Source organism: Pelophylax lessonae, assembly GCF_965119305.1.
Source record: "Pelophylax lessonae genome assembly, chromosome: 8".
NCBI lineage: Eukaryota > Metazoa > Chordata > Amphibia > Anura > Ranidae > Pelophylax > Pelophylax lessonae.
In genome coordinates this window covers 106,194,701-106,213,684 of record NC_138775.1, presented here as the reverse complement: position 1 = coordinate 106,213,684, position 18,984 = coordinate 106,194,701, and the positions used below count along the sequence as shown (strand labels likewise).

Here is an 18,984-nt window from a genome sequence, read left to right as displayed (position 1 = left end):
ACACAGCCTGAAGGTGCGCCCCCACCCGGCTTGAGGGTGGGGGGACGTTTTCACCGGTATTCAGGGCATTAGATCGAGCATCGACCACTGCTACCGGTGCGATTCTTCCCTTCCAACATTTAAGCACTACAGGGAGCGGTAGTTACCGTTCCCTGAACAGATCTTTTACTTTACCTTTTCCAAAGATTAGTCTCAGTTCCCCACAAGAATCGGATCCGGTTGAACAGACAGACCAAGAAGCCTCTAGCCAGGTGACTTCGGTCCCTGAGATTCAACCAGGAGAGATCACCGTTCCTGATAGGAATCAGGTGTCTGATAAATGTGTGGGAACGGAGAACGATCAGACTTTGTCGGATGGTCGGGGCCACATAGCTCTAGGTTCGCCTGGTTCAGATCCATTCAGCGCCAGTGGTCCTAGAAATTCTAGGCTGGCCTCGTCAAGCCGATCTACCCGACTTGGACATGCGAGTCGCGGACGTTCCTTGGGAACTTCGTCTCAGGGAGTGTCTGCGGTCTCAAGGACCAATCTTCCATCGTGCTTTACAGTCACTGGTTTTAATGGCCTGGCCATTGAGACCCAGGTACTGAAGGACAGAGGGTTGTCAGCTTCAGTTATTCCTACCCTTATTAAAGCAAGGAAAGCGACTTCCAGCAAGGTCTATTATCGCACATGGAAGACTTGTATCGCGTGGTGCGAATCTTTAGGGATTCCTCCACGTACCTATTCGGTGACCCGAATATTGGCCTTTTCTGCAAAAAGGGGTTGAGCAGAAACTAGCCTTGAGCACCATCAAGGGTCAAGTTTCAGCATTAGTAATCTTCTTTCAGAAGCCTTTAGCTACTAAGTCCTTGGTGCGGAATTTCATCCAGGGGGTGCGGCACCTGGCTCCACCAGTCCGTGCGCCCTTACCGCCCTGGGATCTTAATTTGGTTTTGTCGGTTCTACAGAAACCTCCCTTTGAAAACATCAGGGAGATTCCCTTGCTTACTTTATCCCAGAAGGTGGCCTTCTTGGTGGCTATCACGTCTGCACGCAGGGTGTCAGAACTGGCTGCATTATCATGCCAGTCCCCATACTTAGTGATTCATAGGGATAAGGTAGTGCTTCATCCTAAGCCATCCTTTCTTCCAAAGGTGGTTTCAGATTTTCATCTGAATGAAGATATTGTACTACCTTCCTTGTGTCCTCAGCCCAATCATCATCGGGAACATGCGTTGCATTCCTTGGATGTGGTTCGGGCAATCAGGGTATACCTGAAGGTGACGGAATCGTTCCGTAAGACGGATTCACTTTTTGTGATCCCGGATGGCCCCAGAAAGGGGTTGCCTGCATCTGCCGCGACTATCTCCAAATGGATCAGACAGACGGTGGTACAGGCTTATTCTATTAAGGGTCGGAATCCTCCGTTCCCTGTTAGGGCGCACTCCACTCGAGCGCTCAGTACTTCCTGGGCCTTCCGCCATCAGGCGTCAGTGATCCAGGTATGTAAGGCGGCCACCTGGTCGTCGGTACATACCTTTACAAAATTTTACAAGATTGATGTGATGGCATCGGCGGATGCCTCATTTGGCCGCAAGGTTTTGCAGGCCGCAATTTGAGGAGACCGGTGGTCTACCTCGAGGGTTTTTTTCTGTTGAAAAATTTCTGTTGTGTCTCATCACTGAGGATGAGCATTGTAAACTTCTAGTTGGCACCGGTTGGGCCTTCTAGATTGGATTTGATTTCCATTTTCCCACCCCTCATTTGTGGTACTGCTTTGGGACGTCCCGAGGATGTTGAATCACCGAGGACTACGTCTGTCAATGAGCGACAGAGAAAAACGGATTTTTGTAAAATCTTACCGTAAAATCCTTTTCTCTTAGCTCATTGACAGACGTAGTACCCGCCCCTCTGTTTTTGAGTTGGGTTGGGTTAAATTCTCTAAACACTGCTTTGTGACACCCTAGGGTGTGGCCAGAGTATTTTCTTTCCTGTCTAGTCCTACTCCTGTGGAGGGCAGCATAACCCGAGGGTGTTGAATCACCGAGGACTACGTCTGTCAATGAGCTAAGAGAAAAGGATTTTACGGTAAGATTATACAAAAATCCGTTTTTTGGGGGGGGGAGTAGGGTGGACCTGGTGGGTGTCTTTAGTGGGGTCCCCCCTTACTATCCAAGTGTACCTGAGGGTATTTCTCTTTGATAGCCACACGGCGTGCAGCCTGGCTCTCTGCATCTAAGGAGGGGGTGGTGAGTCCCTAACGGCTCCCTCTTTCTGCTATAGTGGTAATTGGTGCGCTGGGACTTGTGGTGCCGCTGATGGAGCGGTGAGGGGAACTTTTAACAGCAATTTTTACACTTCTTGCTGGTGGTCCCCAGGTTAACTCGTGGAGTCCCTAGCGTACGTTTCACCACATGACCCCTTCTCAGGGGCTGGGGGGTCCCAGTCCGCCTTGTCCGCTTGTTCTGCAGTCACTGGTGTCTAAAGTAGATATGGCCCTCCAAAATAGGACAAGCAAAAAGCGTCCTCCGCCTTCACCTGTATCCTCTGTCTGCTTGATTTGGCTGCCGCGGACGCCAGTCCCCCTACTTTGTCTGCATCCAAGCACCCTGAGTGCTCTTATAGTGAGGATGATTCCTCTTCCACTAAGGCCACACATGAAAAAGCGCTAGTGGATGCGCTGGTTGTATCAGTGAGGGCAACTTTGAAATTGCAGCTGCGTTGACTGGGCAGGTGCATTTTGGTATCCGCAGAGCCTCAAAAGCAGCAAAGGTGTTTCCCTTTCCCGCCTATTTCGATAACATTGTCACAAGTCAGTGGGGTTTCCTCAAACTCACTGTCGGGGTCTCTAAACGCTTCGCTAGAAGGTATCCTTTTGAAGAGTCCCTGTTAAAGAAATGGACAGTATCACCTGTGGTGGACTTGCAGGTTTCCAGGTTGAATAAAGCCACCTTTCTCCCAGTGGAGGACTCTTCCGCCTTTAAGGACTCTTTTGACAAGGGAGCTGAATCTCTGGTCCGATACCTTTTTTACCATGGCCAGTTCCGTTCTACGGCCGTTTTTTTGCAATAATCTTGGTGTCTCAGACCTTAAAGGAATGGGCTAAGCTCCTGCGCCAGGGTTTGGAAGGGGGACAATCCCCTCCTGACCTGGCGGAGCTGGCGGACCAGTAAGTCCAGGAGTAGCAGTATATCTGTGATGCCTCTCTGGATGCGGCCCCCTTAGCCTGCAGGGTGTCCATGACAGTGGTGACTCTTCGCCGCATGATATGGCTGAAATACTGGTCTGTGGACCAGGCTTCCAAGAAAGTATTGACTGATCTCCCTTTTATAGGAGACCGCTTGTTGGGAGCTTTCTTTGAAGAGATCATTAAAGGTCTTAATGGAGGTAAGAGTACGCTGCTTCCACAGACTACTAGGAGCAAGGAATCTTATCGCAAACTTGGCCCTTTCTTCTCTGCCCATAAGTGGTCCTTTCGTCCCTCGGTATCTAAGGACCAGGGATCAAAATCCGCCCGTAACCCCGCAGGGGTTGCAAGAGGCCCTGGCCTGGTAAGTTGAGAGTGGGTTCCTCTGGGACCGCAGACGAGCCCACTTCTGCCTGAAGGGGCGCCCTCACCCGTATCTGGGGTGGGGAGTTGTATTTGCTTCTTTACGGACCCATGGACCTCCTTCATTCAAGATAAAGGGATCCACGAGTTGATTCGGCCCGGTTACAAGATCGATTTCCGGTCCTTGCCTCCGGCAAAGTTCTTTCATTCCAATCTGCTTTTGGCTCCAGATCGCTTATGAGGTATTCTTGGGGCAGTACAAGATCTGCTTTCACAGGGGTCATTGTACCATTTCCGGAATCGGAACGCTTTCAGGGGTTTTATTCAACCCTATTTACTGTTCCTAGGAAGAAAGATGAGGTCTGTCCACATCTGGACTTCAAGGCCTTAAGCCGCTTTGTGCAGGATCATACATTTTGAATGGAGTCCATTTGCACGTTGGAGGCATCCTTTCATCAAGGGGATTTCCGGGCCTCTATCGATATCAAGGACACTTACCTTCATATCCTAATATATGTTGGGCATAAGCATTTCCTTCGCTTTGCCGTGGGAGAGGAGCACTATTAATTCATGGCGTTGCCTTTTGGTCTTGCCTCAGCTCCTTGGGTGTTCACAAAAGTTTTGGCCTCGGTGTTAGCATACCTAAAGCAGAAGGGGATTGCGGTACTGGGGAACTTGAAGGACCTCCTTCTGCGAGCAGTCTCCCCGAATGCCCTACAAGACAGTCTGGACATTTCGATGTGAACTCTGCAAGGGTTCGGTTTGCTCAATTCCATACCAGATCTCTGCAAAAGGAGATGCTTGCCAAATGGAACAAGAACCCACAGTCTAGACAATCGGGTCCTGTTGAGCCAGGGTATGAGGGGATCCCTGATCTGGTGGCTACACTCTCTGGCGATTTGACAGGGAAAATCCTTTCTCCTGTACTGGACGGTGGGCACCACGGATGCTAGCCTGTCCGGGTGGGGAGGCATCTTGGTCGGGGATTTATGTTCAGGGGGTTTGGTCTCTGAAGGAGTTCCGCCTGCCGATTAATATCCTGGAATTTTGGGCAATGGGGCTTTGCCTAACCCAATGGACGGTTCATCTGCTGGGGCACCCACTAAGGATTCAATCAGACAATGCCATGGCCATAGCATATGACAATCACCAAGAGGGCACCAAAAGTGTCCTAGCGGCCCGGGAAGTAGCAGGCATTCTAAGGTGGGCAGAACGATTCGTTCCAGCCATCTCTGCTGTACATATTACAGGGGTAGAAAATTGCCAGGTGGGCTACCTCAGTCAGCAGACTTTGGATCGGGGAGAATGGTCTCTCTACCAGGAGGTGTTTCATTGACTATGTCTCTGGTGGGGGACTCCTGATGTGGACCTGTTGGCCTCTTGTCTCAATAGGAAGGTGCTGAGGCAGAAGGGATTCCGGTCATCCTAGTTGTTCCGGACTGGCCTCGCAGGTCCTGATATGCAGACCTAGTACGGCTAGTTGCTGATGTCCCTCTGAGAATCCCTCTCAGAGAAGATTTTAGTTCAAGGGCTGATCTTCCATCCTGCTTTACAGTCGCTGGCTTTAATGGCTTGGCTGTTGAAAGCCAGATGCTGAAGGATAGATTGGTGTCTGAATCGGTGATTCCTACGCTGTTAAAGCTATAAAATCGACTTATAGGAAGATTTAGCATCGAATCCTGAGGGCGTACATTGCTTGGTGTGAGTCTCAGGGGGAGGGGGGGGTCCCCTTCTCCCCCAGTTCCTTTTCAGTGTCTCGTGTTTTTTAGATTTTCTCCAAAGAGGTGTAGATCAGCGTTTGGCCAGATTTCGACCCTGGTGATTTTCTTTCAGTGCCCGTTGGCCACGAATTCCTTGGTTCCCATCTTTGTTCAGGGGGTCCACCAACTAGTTCCCCAAGTGAGGTCTCCGTTACCTCTGTGGGACCTCAATTTGGTGCTGTCAGTTCTTCAGAAACGGCCTTTTGAAAATATTTGTGAGGCTTGTCTGCTTACTCTGTCACAGAAGGTAGCTTTCTTGGTGGCTATTACTTCTGCGTGCAGGGTGTCTGAGTTGGCTGCGTTGTTTCGCCGTTCACCCTAGCTGGTGGTTAACAGAGACAATGTGGTGCTTCATCCCTGCCAGTCGTTCCTTCCTAAAGTCGTCTCTGGTTTACATTTGAATGAAGACATTGTGTTGCCTTCCTTGTGTCCTAAGCATAAGAATCTTAAAGAGATTGCCTTACATTCTTTGTGGTTCGGGCAATCAGGGTGTCGTTCTGAAAATCGGATTCTCTATTGGTCCTTCCGGATGGACCCTGCGTCTGCTGCGACCATTTCTAGATGGATCAGGCAGACGGTGGTGCAGGCCTATTCCAAGTAAAGGTCAGGAACTGCCTTATCCTTTTAAGGCATATTCTACGGGGGAGCTTCGTGCCTCTTGGGCCTTCTGTCATCAGGCGTCGGTAGTGCAGGCGGCCACCTGGTAGTCCGTGCACACTTTTACAAAATTTCATAAGGTGGATGTGTTCGCATCCGCGGATGCCTCTTTTGGCTGCAAGGTTTTGCAGGCCACTTTTGGAGAGGATTAGTCCTCTTTGAGGGTGTTTTTTGTTTTTGTCAGGTGAGCTCCAGTTGTTCCTGGTTGAGCTCATGTTTTACCTGGTTGCCTATGTTTAGCCTTTAGGAAGTGTTTCTTGCTGTGTTGTTCCCACCCCTCGTGTTGACACTGCTTTGGGACGTCCCAAGGGTTAAATAGATCTGGACACAATTCGTTCATAGAACTGCTGCTGCTCAGGAACATGCAATAAAGTCTTCAAACAGGTGCACGTCCGGTCCGTGAACCCAGCAATATCCAAACACAGGAAGATAGACCGCACTCCGAAGTGAAGATCAAACTGAATTTATTGAACAAAAATAATCTTGATGTTTTTTCCATGAAACAACACACAGACAGGAGCAGTTGACGCGTTTCACGAACTAAATTCGCTTACTCCTGAGTTACGAGTGAGCGAATTTAGTTTGTGAAACGCTTCAACTGCTCCTGTGTCCTTGATGTCTGTACCAGGAACCATTATTTTTGTTCAATAAAGTCTGTTTGATCTTCACTTGTGCAGTCTATGTTTCTGTATTTCAAGAAGATCTAGAGCTGTGTCCGTCAATGAACTGGATTTTTGCCTTACCGTAAAATCCTTTTCTCTGATGTTCATTGATGGACACAGCACCCACCCCTCTATTGAGTTGTTTTATTTTTTTCTGACACTGCTTGTTACAAAACTGAAGACCTGTAGTAGAAAGTGGGAGTATACCCACTGGGACTGCCCTGTAGGGGAAGTTAGGCTTTTTCCTGCCTAGTCTCCTACTCCTGTAGGGGGCAGCATAAGCCCAGGGGTCAAGAAAATCTGGAACTGTGTCAGTCAATGAACATCAGAGAAAATGATTTTACGGTAAGACAAAAATCCATTTTTTTCCTCTTTTGTTCATTGATTGACACCGCTCCAGAATTTTCTTGACCATTGGGTTATGTTGCCCGCTACAGGAGTAGGACACTAGGCAGGAAACCACTTTACCACGCCTATGGGGCAGTTCCAGGGGGTATACTCCCACACTCTGCTATAGGCATTCTGTTTTTTTTTTTCTTCTGCCTAGTCAGAAGTAAGTACCTAGTTCCTTGCTGGGATCTCTGGTCCAAGCATTTTTTCTTTTTTAAACAGATTTTTTCCCCCCCCATATGTCAGGGTCCCCTGTGGACCACCCCCCCCCCCCCTAATCTACCCACACCTAGCTCCCACCTCCTTTCCCCTAGGGGATGGCCATACATGCTTTGGCTCTTCAACAGAGAAAATTCTTCCTTCCCCTGTATTGGACGTGGTCACCACGGATACCAGCCTGTCCGGGTGGGGATGTGTTTTGGGCACAGACTGTGCTCAGGGGGTTTTAACTCTGGAGGAGTCCAGGCTACTGATCAGTGTACTGGAACTTTGGGCGATCAGACTTTGTCTGGACTTTTGGACGTTTCGTCTTCAGGGGTGTCCGGTACGGATTCAATTGGACAATGCCACGGCTGTGGCATATGTAAATCACCAAGGGGGCACAAAATGTGTCCTAGTGGCTCCGGAAGTAGCCGACATTTTGTTCCAGCTCTCTCTGCTGTGCATATTCGGGGGGGGGGGGATTGGCAGGTGGATTACCTCAGTTGAAAGACCTTAGACCAAGGAGAAGGGTCACTTCATCCAGAGGTGTTTCATCAGCTGTCTCTCCGGTGGACCTGTTGGCCTCTTGTCCCAACAGGAAGGTGCAGTGATTCGTGGCAAGGTGTCGGGATCCAATAGCCAACGCCACAAACGCACTGGTGGCTCTTTGGGACCAGTACCGTCTGATATACCCCTTTCCCTCTCTCAAACTTCTGCTGAGACTTGTGCGAAGGATCGAGGCTGAAAGAATTCTGGTCATCCTTGTGGCCCCAGACTGGCCTCGCTGGTCTTGGTATGCGGATCTCATATGGCTGGTCGCCGATGTCCCTTGGCGACTCCCTCTCAGAGAAGACTTGTTGGCCCAAGGGACGATCTTCCATCCTGCTTTACAGTCACTGGCTTTAATGGCTTGGCTGTTGAAAGCCAGGTGCTGAAGGATGGGGGATTTTCTGACTTGGTGATTTCCACGCTGTTGAAGGCTAGGAAATCTACCTATAGAAAGATTTACCATTTGGTCTGGGAATCGTACATTGCGTGGTGTGAGTCTCTGGGGGATTCTCCCCATTCCCTTTCGGTGGCTCGAGTTTTGGCGTTCCTCCAAAGAGGTGTGGAACAGCACCTGGCCTTGGGTACCATCAAGGGCCAGGTCTTGGCCTTGGACTACGCATTCCTTGGTTCCCACCTTTGTTCAGGGGGTTCACCACTTGGCCCACCTATGCGGTCTCCGTTGCCTCCGTGGGACCTCAATTTGGTACTGTCGGTTCTTCAAAAACTGCCTTTTGAAAATATTTGTCAGATTCCTCTGCTTAGTTTGTCCCAGAAGGTAGCCTTCTTGGTGGCGATTACTTCCGCACGCAGTGTGTCAGAGTTGGCAGCTTTGTCTTGTCGTTAACCTGATTTGGTGGTTCACCAAAGATAAAGTGGTGTTTGTCCTTGTCAGTCATTCCTTCTTAAGGTTGTCTCTGGTTTACATCTGAATGAAGACATTGTGTTGCCTTCCCTGTGTCCTAAGCCTAAGCATCCTAAGGAGATTGCCTTGCATTCTCTGGATGTGGTTCGGGCAATCAGGGTGTATTTGGCGTCAACCGAGTAGTTTAGGAAATCAGACTTATTTTTTATATCCTTATGGATGGACCTCGCAAGTGGTTGACTGGGTCTGTCGCGACCATTTTCATATGGCTCAGTCAAAAGGTAGTGCAGGCCTATTCTATCAAGGGTCAGGTTCCTCCTTTCCCTATTAAGGCCCATTCTAGGCAGGCGCTTAGTGCCTCCTGGCCCTTCTACCACCAGGCATTAGTGATGCAGGTTTGCAAGGTAGCCACTTGGTCGTCTGTGCACAGTTTCACAAAACTTTACAAAGTAGATGTGTGGGCATCTGCGGATTCTGCTTTTAGCTGCAAGGTTTTTCAGGCTGCTGTTTGAGAGGACTTGATCCTCTTCAAGGGTCTTTTGTTTTCAGGTGAGCTCCAGTTGTTCCTGATTGAGCTCCATGTTACCTGGTTGGCTAGGTTTAGCCCTTGGGAGTTTTTTTTTTTTTTCCCCCACCCCTCATGTTTTACATTGCTTTGGGATTTCCCAATGGTAAAGAAGATTCTGGAGCTGTGTCCGTCAATGATTGAAGGAGAAAATTGGATTTTTGCCTTGCCGTTAAAACCTTTTCTCTGCTGTTCAATGACAGGCACAGCACCCACTCTATTGAGTTGGGTTATTTTTCTTCTGACACTGCTTGCAACAAAACTGAATGCCTATAACAGGAAGTGAGAGTATACCCCCTGGGACTGCCCCATAGGGGCGTGGTAAAGTTTATTTTTTCCCTGCTTAGTTACTACTCTTGTAGGGGGCTATAATAACCCAATGGTCAAGAAGATTCTGGAGCTGTGTCCGTCAATGAACATCACAGAAAAGGATTTTACGGTAAGACAAAAATCCAACTTTTTAGTGCCTCTTATCCATAAGGACAGTTTAAAGTGTATATCAAATCTTATAATGACCCTATACCTAGACCATTAATTTCAGCAGCAAACTTCCCTTAAGATTATATGTGATTTTAACAGAGACAATTGAGTACTGTCCGTGATACTTTTTTTATTTGCACTAACATACAATTTTTCAGGACACGCTTTCGGGGTATGTCCCCTTCATCAAGATCCATGCAGTACTGATTCACAAAATGTTTAGCAGAATGGTAAAAAAACACACAATCTCTAAGCCAAAGGAAAAAAAAGAGAAAACCAAACCAACATTAACAAATTTAACTGGCAATGGTAATAAAACTAGCATAGTTAGTGAGATAAGACAGAGGTAGAGCTGAAGACAGGTGGGGAGGTTGGGGGGATAGTCACAGGGGGGGGGGTCGTAAAACTGTGGGATAATGAGTAAGGAAACCCATATCTAAATTTAAGCTGTTATTTTTTGTGTCAAAAAGAAGTATCATTCAGAATTCAAAAGTTTTCCTTTCCTAGATAGTTCTGAAATTCCCTTTAAGAACTAAAACATTGAGGTCTTCTATAGTGTGGTCCGGATGTGGAAAATGATGTCCCACAGGTGTGCAGAAACTATCTTCTTTATGTTCCTTGATGGTATGTCTGTGCAAATTCATCCTCGCTTGCAACTTCTGTCCTGTTTCGCCTACATAAGATCCTTTGCTACATCTTTTGCATTGAATGAGGTACCCAACATTACTGGAGGTGCAGTTGTACGATCCTGTTACATTAACCACTTTAATACAGGGCACTTCCCTCCCTTCCTGCCCAGGCCAATTTTCACCTTTTAGCGCTGTTGCATTTTGAATGACAATTGCGCGGTCATGCAACACTGTACCTACACCAAATTTGTAATTTTCCCCCCACAAATAGAGCTTTCTTTTGGTGGTATTTGATCACCTGTGCGATTTTTACTTTTTGCTAAACAAATAAAAAAAGACCGAAAAGTTTGAAAAAAAAAGTTTTTTTGTTTGTTATACAATTTTGTAAATAAATAATTTTTTTCCTGCACTGATGAGCACTGATGAGACTGCACTGACAGGCACTGATGGGGTGGCACTGATGGGGTGGCACTGATGGGGTGGCACTGATGGGGTGGCACTGATGGGGTGGCACTGATGGGGTGGCACTGATGGGGTGGCACTGATGGGGTGGCACTGATGGGGTGGCACTGATGGGGTGGCACTGATGGGGTGGCACTGATGGGCGGCACTGATGGGCGGCACTGATGGGCGGCACTGATGGGCGGCACTGATATGCGGCACTGATATGCGGCACTGATATGCGGCACTGATATGCGGCACTGCTGGGCACTGATAGGCGGCATTGATGGACACTGATGGGCGGCACTGATGGGCACTGATGGGCGGCACTGATCGGCACTGACGGGCGGCACTAATGGGCACTGATGGGCGACACTAAAGGATGGCAATGATGGGCACTTGTGGGCAGCACTGATAGGGAGGACACTGGTGGGCATCACTGATGGGGAGGGCAATGGGGGCTCCCTGAGCCCTGATTGCCATCCCTGGTGGCCATAGTGGGCATCCCTGGGGTCATAGTGGGCATCCCTGGTGGATCTAGTGGCAACCCCCCCCCCCGAGGGTCTGCACTGGTAATCAATGATCTGATTACCAGTGCCGACCCCCCCCCCCCCCTGTCAGGGGAGCCGCCGATCGGCGCTCCTTTACTCGTGCCTGTCAGGCACGAACCAAGGAAAGCCGATCAACGGCTGTTCCTGTTTACGATGTGACCAGCCATGATTGGACACGGCTGATCACATGGTAAAGAGCTACGTCAGTAGTCTCTTTACCGAGATCGGAGGTGCAGGGTGTCAGACTGACACCTCGCATCACTGATCGCCGCTCTGCGTGCCCCCGGGGGGCGCCCAGAGCTGTGTTATCCTGCCGCGGGCGGGAAGTGGTTAAAGGTCCCATTTGTGTGTGTGTGACACTTTTAGACAGATTGATTTGGTTGCACAGTTTGCAGCGTTTTTTATGGCAGGGTTTGCTCCCATTATTTGTGACTTCATAATCAGAATGAAGTTTTCTGCTGATTAGTTTATGTCTGAGGTTGGGTGGTTGTCTGAAAGCCAGTATTGGAGGTTGTTGGAATATTCCTTTCAGAGTTTCATCCTCTGTTATGATGGGTTGTAAATCTTTAATTTTCTTTCTTATCCCTTCTAGTGCTGGATTGTATGTGGTGACTAGAGGTACACGGTTATTTGTTTTTTTCTCTTTGTATTGGAGAAGATTTTCTCTTTGAGTTTAACAAGGCTGTGTTTATGCAGGTGTTGATGGTTTGGTTTTTGTAACCTTTCTTACAGAAGAAGTTTGCTAGTGTTTTGAGATGTTTATCTCTGTCTTCTGGGTCTGGACATATTCAGTGGTATCTGATGGCCTGCCTGTGTATGATGGCCCGTTTAGTGTGTTGGGGGTGAAAACTGGAACTGTGGATGAAACTCTGAAAGGAATATTCCAACAACCTCCAATACTGGCTTTCAGACAACCACCTAACCTCAGACATAAACTAATCAGCAGAAAACTTAATTCTGATTATGAAGTCACAAATAATGGGAGCAAACCCTGCCATAAAAAACGCTGCAAACTGTGCAACCAGATCAATCTGTCTAAAAGTGTCACACACACACAAATGGGACCTTTAATATAACAGGATCATACAACTGCACCTCCAGTAATGTTGTGTACCTCATCCAATGCAAAGGATCTTATGTAGGCGAAACAGGACAGAAGTTGCAAGCGAGAATGAATTTGCACAGACATACCATCAAGGAACATAAAGAAGATAGTTTCTGCACACCTGTGGGACATGATTTTTCACATCCGAACCACACTATAGAAGACCTCAATGTTTTATTACTTAACCACTTAAGCCCCGGAAGATTTTACCCCCATTCCGACCAGGGGGTATTTTGCGATTCGGCACTGCGTGAATTTAACGCACAATTGCGCGGTCGTGCGACGCTGTACCTAAACGAATTTGACGTCCTTTTTTTCCCACAAACAGAGCTTTCTTTTGGTGGTATTTGATCACCTGTGCGATTTTTTGATCACGCGCTATAAACAAAAAAAAGAGCGTCAATTTTGCAAAAATAGCAATATTTTTCACATTTTTTTATATGAAATTCCCCCCAAAAAAATGTAAAAATCAAAATTTTTAAAAATTTTCGGCCAATTTGTTTTATGCTACCTATGTTTGGTAAAAAAAATCGCAAAAAGCGTATTTTGATTGGTTTGCGCAAAAGTTATCGCGTTTACTAACAAAGGGAAAGATTTTTGTCATTTTTGTTGTTTTTTTTTTAACGCGTAATGGCGGCGATCTGCGATTTTTTTTGCGGTACTGCGACATTGCGGCGGACAGATCGGACCCTTGACTGACATTTTTGACACTTTTGGGGTTACCAGTGACATTTCTACAGTAATCAGTGCTATACATATGCACTGTTACTGTAAAAATACACTGGTAGTGAAGGGGTTAACTTTGGAAGGGAGGGGCTGTGTGTGTCCCTAGGGGCGTGGTTTCTACTGTGATTGGCTGTGGCTCTAGCTGTAAGGACACTGATCAACGGATCTACATACCAGATCCGTTTTATCAGTGTCTTTGCAGTGAAGAGAATGACAGGCAGTTTGTTTACACAAGCTGCCTGACATTCTCCCTCTCCCCCGCCGATCGCCGAGTGACCGGCGGACATCGGGTCCGCTGGTCACACGCGCGGGGGGGTCCGTGACCACGCGGGAGCGGGAGCGCGCCCCCGGGGGCGCGCGCTCGCTCCCTAGACCCTCACAAGCAAGCAACGTAGCCCTACGTTAGTTTGCCTGTGAGGGGCTGACCGCCGACGTAGATAGTCGTGCGGCGGTCGGCAAGTGGTTAAAGGAAATTTCAGAACTATCCAGGAAAGGAAAACTTTTGAATTAAGAATGATACTTCTTTTTGACCAAAAAATAACAGCTTAAATTTAGATATGGGTTTTCTTACTCATTATCCCACAGTTTTACGACCCCCTCTGTGACTATCCTCCCCCTCCCCACCTTCCCCCCTGTCTTCAGCTCTCCCTCTGTCTTATCTCGCTAACTATGCTAGTTTTATTACCATTGCCAGTTAAATTTGTTAATGTTTGTTTGGTTTTTCTCTTTTTTTTTTTTTTTCTTTGGATTAGAGATTGTGTGTTTTTTTTTTTTTTTTTTTTTCTACCATTCTGTCACACATTTTGTGAATCTGTACTGCTTGGATCTTGATGAAGGGGACATACCCCGAAAGCTTGTCCTGAAAAATTGTATGTTAGTGCAAATAAAAAAAATATCACGGACTGTACTCAATTGTCTCTGTCGCAAATGCACTAATGACCTCAAGCATGTGACCTACAATGACCTCAAGCATGTGATTTTAACATATTTTATGAATGTTATTTACCCTTAGAATTAGGCCTGCACGATATTGGAAAAAATATATATTGCGATATTTTTTTTCCAACGATATATATTGCGATATTGTGGGACCCGTCCTTTATATGGAGAAATATAAAGGAGGTTGGCTGCAGCCCACTTCAGAATATAACCCTGGAAGGGGTTATATAATAGATTATAAAAAGGAAGAGGAAGTGATTGGTGCTGCCAGTATATATGTGAAATACAATAAATAATCTATATTGACATGGTGTGTATACAAAAAGGGAAAAGTAGATGGATGTATGTATATGTAGAGGAAAATAAATTAATATATAAATATATGTCACCTCTGAATTATTAATAATTTATTTTCCTCTACATATACATACATACATCCATCTACTTTTCCCTTTTTGTATACACACCATGTCAATATAGATTATTTATTGTATTTCACATATATACTGCTACTGGCAGTGGTGGTAGGAGGCGGGAGCTAGACAGGAGCACAGCCGCATACATTACATTACTCACTCGTGCACTGCAGCCCGGCCCCACACGTTCAGTGAGTCTCACTCTCCGCCCTAGTTTTCTCAATGGCACATTCAGGGAGCCAATCACGCCGTGTGTAGCGGCACAGCGAACCAATCAGGCGTGCAGGCACGCCTGATTGGTTAGCTGTGCAGCTGTTCAAGGCGTGATTGGTTGGTTCGCTGCTCCATTGAGAAATTCATCCATTGAGAACTAGCTGGGGGCGGAGCCGGAGACTGAACGTGTGGGCTGCAGGAAGTGGAGTGAGTCACTCACTGTATGCGGCTGTGTGTTCTTCTACTGTTCAAGGCGCGCTGCTCACCGAGGTGTCGGCTGCTACAAGAATAACTGTGAGTCCTCCCCCGCAATCACTGCGAGTCCTCCCCCCGCCGAGTCCCGACTTCCGGCCTATGCTAATATCGTGTCCTCGGCGATATGAATATCGCCCACGGACACAGAACGATAGTCGATATCATATCGACTATCGTTCAGCCCTACTTAGAATCCTACTTTGTGTAGGGATCCAAAATCCTTGAGGCTACTGTTGAGTCACTATCTTGGATGTGATGTCGGCAATCGTAGCAGACTCAGAACTATCACTCTAAGCTGAACTCTAGCTTTTGATACACTTTACATGTATCTGCCAGGGGAGGAGTGAACAAGAATACCATAGAGTTGCTTAAAGCTGATCTCCAGCTTTAGGCGAACCATTTCTCTCGCTAACATGTGAAGCCTCTGCAAGCTGCAAACATTATGTCAAACAAAAAGTGAGGTGAAATCTGCAGCAGGGTCAAAGACAGAAATAATAACCTGATAGGGGTTCCAGCCTTCTATCAACACCAAAAGAAATGAGGAGAGATATATTCCAGAGCCCTGGATAGTGGTTAGTCTCGCAGTGATTCTTCCACTTTCTTTTCAATAATCATAATTTTTTAAAACATAGGTTCACTTTGAAAAGTCTGTTTTTAGTTTTGTCTGGAAATGTACCTTTTTCTTTTTTTTTTTTTTTTTATCTGTTTTTCAAAAACGGTTATAAAGTTTTTTTTAATCATTAACAACATAAGTTTCTGCTAGACCTGGTTGATGTATTTATATGTCGTCTTGCTTCATTTTTTCATGCATTAATTTCCCTTTTTAGGGATCAAAGCTCTGGACTTTACACACAGGGAAAAATTAGACCACAAGTGCAAGAAAGATATTTTACTAGGACGGATGAAAAATTCTGAAAAGAAGGCCTGGCTCAAAATTCGTCCAAGACCCACAAAAGATTTTTCTGGCCCCTACATGCTGTGCAAAGGTTAGGATGGCACTATTCACTTTGGGCACTGCAGTAATTCTTTTGCAACAGTAATTCTATTAACGTAGGTAAATGTATGACTATTGTGTATAAAAAAAAAAAAAAAAAACAGCTCTGTGAACAAGAGGTGGAGATCCTGCATTGTGAACGAATAATTGTATGAGGTCTGCGAACGTCAAACAGAGCTGAGAGGGATGGACATGCAGCACGACTCTTCACTTTAGCAGTGGTATCTCACACTACAGTGTAACATTGCCACTCTGGGAAATAGCCCGCTGCTATTAAGGTTGCATGAAGTAAGGATTTTTACACATACCTAATGTGCTGTAGCCCAAAATAAAATTTAAAGCAGTATTAAACCCAAAAGAAAACATTTTATTATTCAACATGTAGTGAAAAAAAGGTAGTCCATAATAATGGCCACAATCTGTCACAACAATAGTAGCGCTAAAGTTCATGCATGCATAAGATGTTAGATAGCACAAAATTATATTGCACTTAAGTAGTCCACCACGTAAGTATATTGTATTAATAAATTATGACTCGGCTGTGTTATTTGGAGGTTTTCCTATTGTTTCAAATGAGTTACACTTCCACCACACCTCATGATTTCCTCTCCCGTTAAGCAAACAGACTCACCAGATGGTGATGGATATGAGCTTTGAACACCTTGGATGCCACTTCTCCACCTCCAGCATAGGGCTCATATATATTTATATACAGCCACACACGCCCCGGACGCGTTTTGTCATTCCGACTTCTTTAACGGACGTAGCTACGCAACCCGACCTCTCACATATATACAAATACAGGCTGTAGTCAAACCTACTTACGCCCACATATCACTATGGTATGCTGTTTGACAAAAACTAACTGTGCCGCCATCTACCATACAGATGAACTCAAAAAGGTTACAATCGTCCAAAGGAGATAAGCATCCCATTATGTAATGGCGAGTGATAAAACTATTACTTATAGTATGTCACGTACAATAGGACAGTAGTTATATGTCAAGGAGCTCTTCGCCCAAATTAAATTAGAAAAACTAAAAATCAAACAATAAAATACTCACTCTCAATATAAATTCATTTAAAATACCAATTAAATGCAATAAAATTACAATTAAGATGGGCATAAAAAATTCCACAATCCCAATTCACTGGAAAGAATTATTGGGTGCTACATACAAATAAAGTACCTTCATCCTAATTTGAATTTGGAAAAATTGAGCTAAATATGGGAGAGGCACAGGACTTTCATGGTACTACTAGAACAGTAAACAGTCAATAAAAATTCATCATTTATTAAATATAGCATTTAAGAGCCGGTTCACACTACCACGACCAGAAAGTTGCCCCGTGACTTGAAGAGACTTGTTTAGAGACTTGTTTAGAGACTTGTTTAGAGACTTGTTTAGAGACTTGTTTAGAGACTTGTTTAGAGACTTGTTTAGAGACTTGTTTAGAGACTTGTTTAGAGACTTGTTTAGAGACTTGTTTAGAGACTTGTTTAGAGACTTGTTTAGAGACTTGTTTAGAGACTTGTTTAGAGACTTGTTTAGAGACTTGTTTAGAGACTTGTTTAGAGACTTGGAAGAGACTTGTGCACTACTTTGAAGAGACAGGCGACTTTGTCTGTGGGGAATGCCTGGCTAATATCTTTCTTCTTCCTGGAAAGTCTGATAACAAGTCGCTTCAATTAAGAAAAGGAGGCGACTCCCATTGAAGTATAAGGGACAGTCGGATCACAGGTCGCCTCAAAGTAGTACAGGACCCTTTTCTGAAGTTGGAGCGACTTGAGTAGTGCCAATTAAGACGGCACTGATTGATTAACACGGCTGTGGCATATATCAATCACCCAGGGGGAACCAGAAGTGCCCTAGTGGCCGATATTCTACAATGGGCGGAACGTCTTGTTCCAGCACTATCGGCAGTGCACATTCCAGGGGTTGGAAAATTGGCAGGCGGACTATCTCAGTCATCAGGCTCTGTGTCCGGGTGAATGGTCCCTTCACCCGGAAGTTTTCCATAAACTGTATCTTCGATGGGGGACACCAGATTTGGACCTGTTGGCCTCTCGTCTCAACCAGAAGGTTCCAAGATTCGTTGCAAGGTCTCTGGATCCTCTGGCGGATTACGCAGACGCTCTGGTGGCCTTTTGGGGCCAGTATTGTCAGATTTTTTGCATTTCCTCCAATACATTTTCTGCCAAGACTTCTGTGCACAATCGAGGCAGAAGGGATTCCAACGATTCTGGTGGCACCAGACTTTCCTTTTTGGGCCTGGTAAAGTTGTTAGCTGATGCCCCTTGGTGGCTTCCCCTCAGGGAAGATCTACTGTCTCAAGGACCGATGTTTCATCCTGCTTTACCGTCGCTGGCTTTAACGGCCTGGCTATTGAAAGCCAAGTACTGAAGGATAGGGGTTTGTCGAAATCAGTGATTCCTACCCTGTTAAAAGCTAGAGAATCTACCTCTTGAAAATTTTACCATTGAGCTTGGAAAGCATATATTTCTTAGTGTGAGTCTCGGGATTCCCCCCCGCTCCTTCTCGGTATCCCGACTTCTGGAGTTATTACAAAAAGGTATCGATCAACGTTTTGGCTTTGGGCACCATTAAGGGTCAGATTTCGGCTTTGGCAGTTTTCTTCCAAAGACCATTGGCAATGAATTCCTTGCTTCGCACATTCGTGCAGAGAGTTCGTCATTTGGCTCCCCCGGTGCGGTCCCTAGTGCCTCCGTGGGACCTCAACCAACCTAGTACTGTCGGTCCTCCAAAGACCGCCATTTGAAAATATTCATTAAAATTCTTTTGCTGGTCACAGAAAGTAGCCATGGGGGCAATTACTTCTGCACGGTTATGTATTCTTCTGACACTGCTTGTTACTAAACTGAATCCTAGAGCAGGAAGTGGGAGTATACCACCTGGGACTGCCCCATGGGTGTAGTTAAAGCTCTGTTAACCCTTTTCCGCCTAGTGTCCTACTCCTAGGAAGCGCATAACCCATCTTTCAAATAAAGATATGATGCTGTGTCAGTCAATGAACATCAGAGAAAAGGATTTTACGGT

The 18,984-nt window shown here is 46.1% G+C and overlaps 1 protein-coding gene across 1 annotated transcript in view; it reads left to right on the top strand.

Moving 5' to 3' along the window:
• The window catches only part of LOC309561587 (zinc finger CCCH domain-containing protein 7B-like), a 604,923-nt gene that overhangs the window by 280,207 nt on the left and 305,732 nt on the right, over positions 1-18,984 (top strand). The window contains exon 13 of the mRNA XM_082265580.1: positions 15,759-15,917. Within this exon, the coding sequence (XP_082121706.1) occupies positions 15,759-15,917 (159 nt within the window). The remainder of the gene's footprint in view (positions 1-15,758; positions 15,918-18,984) is intronic.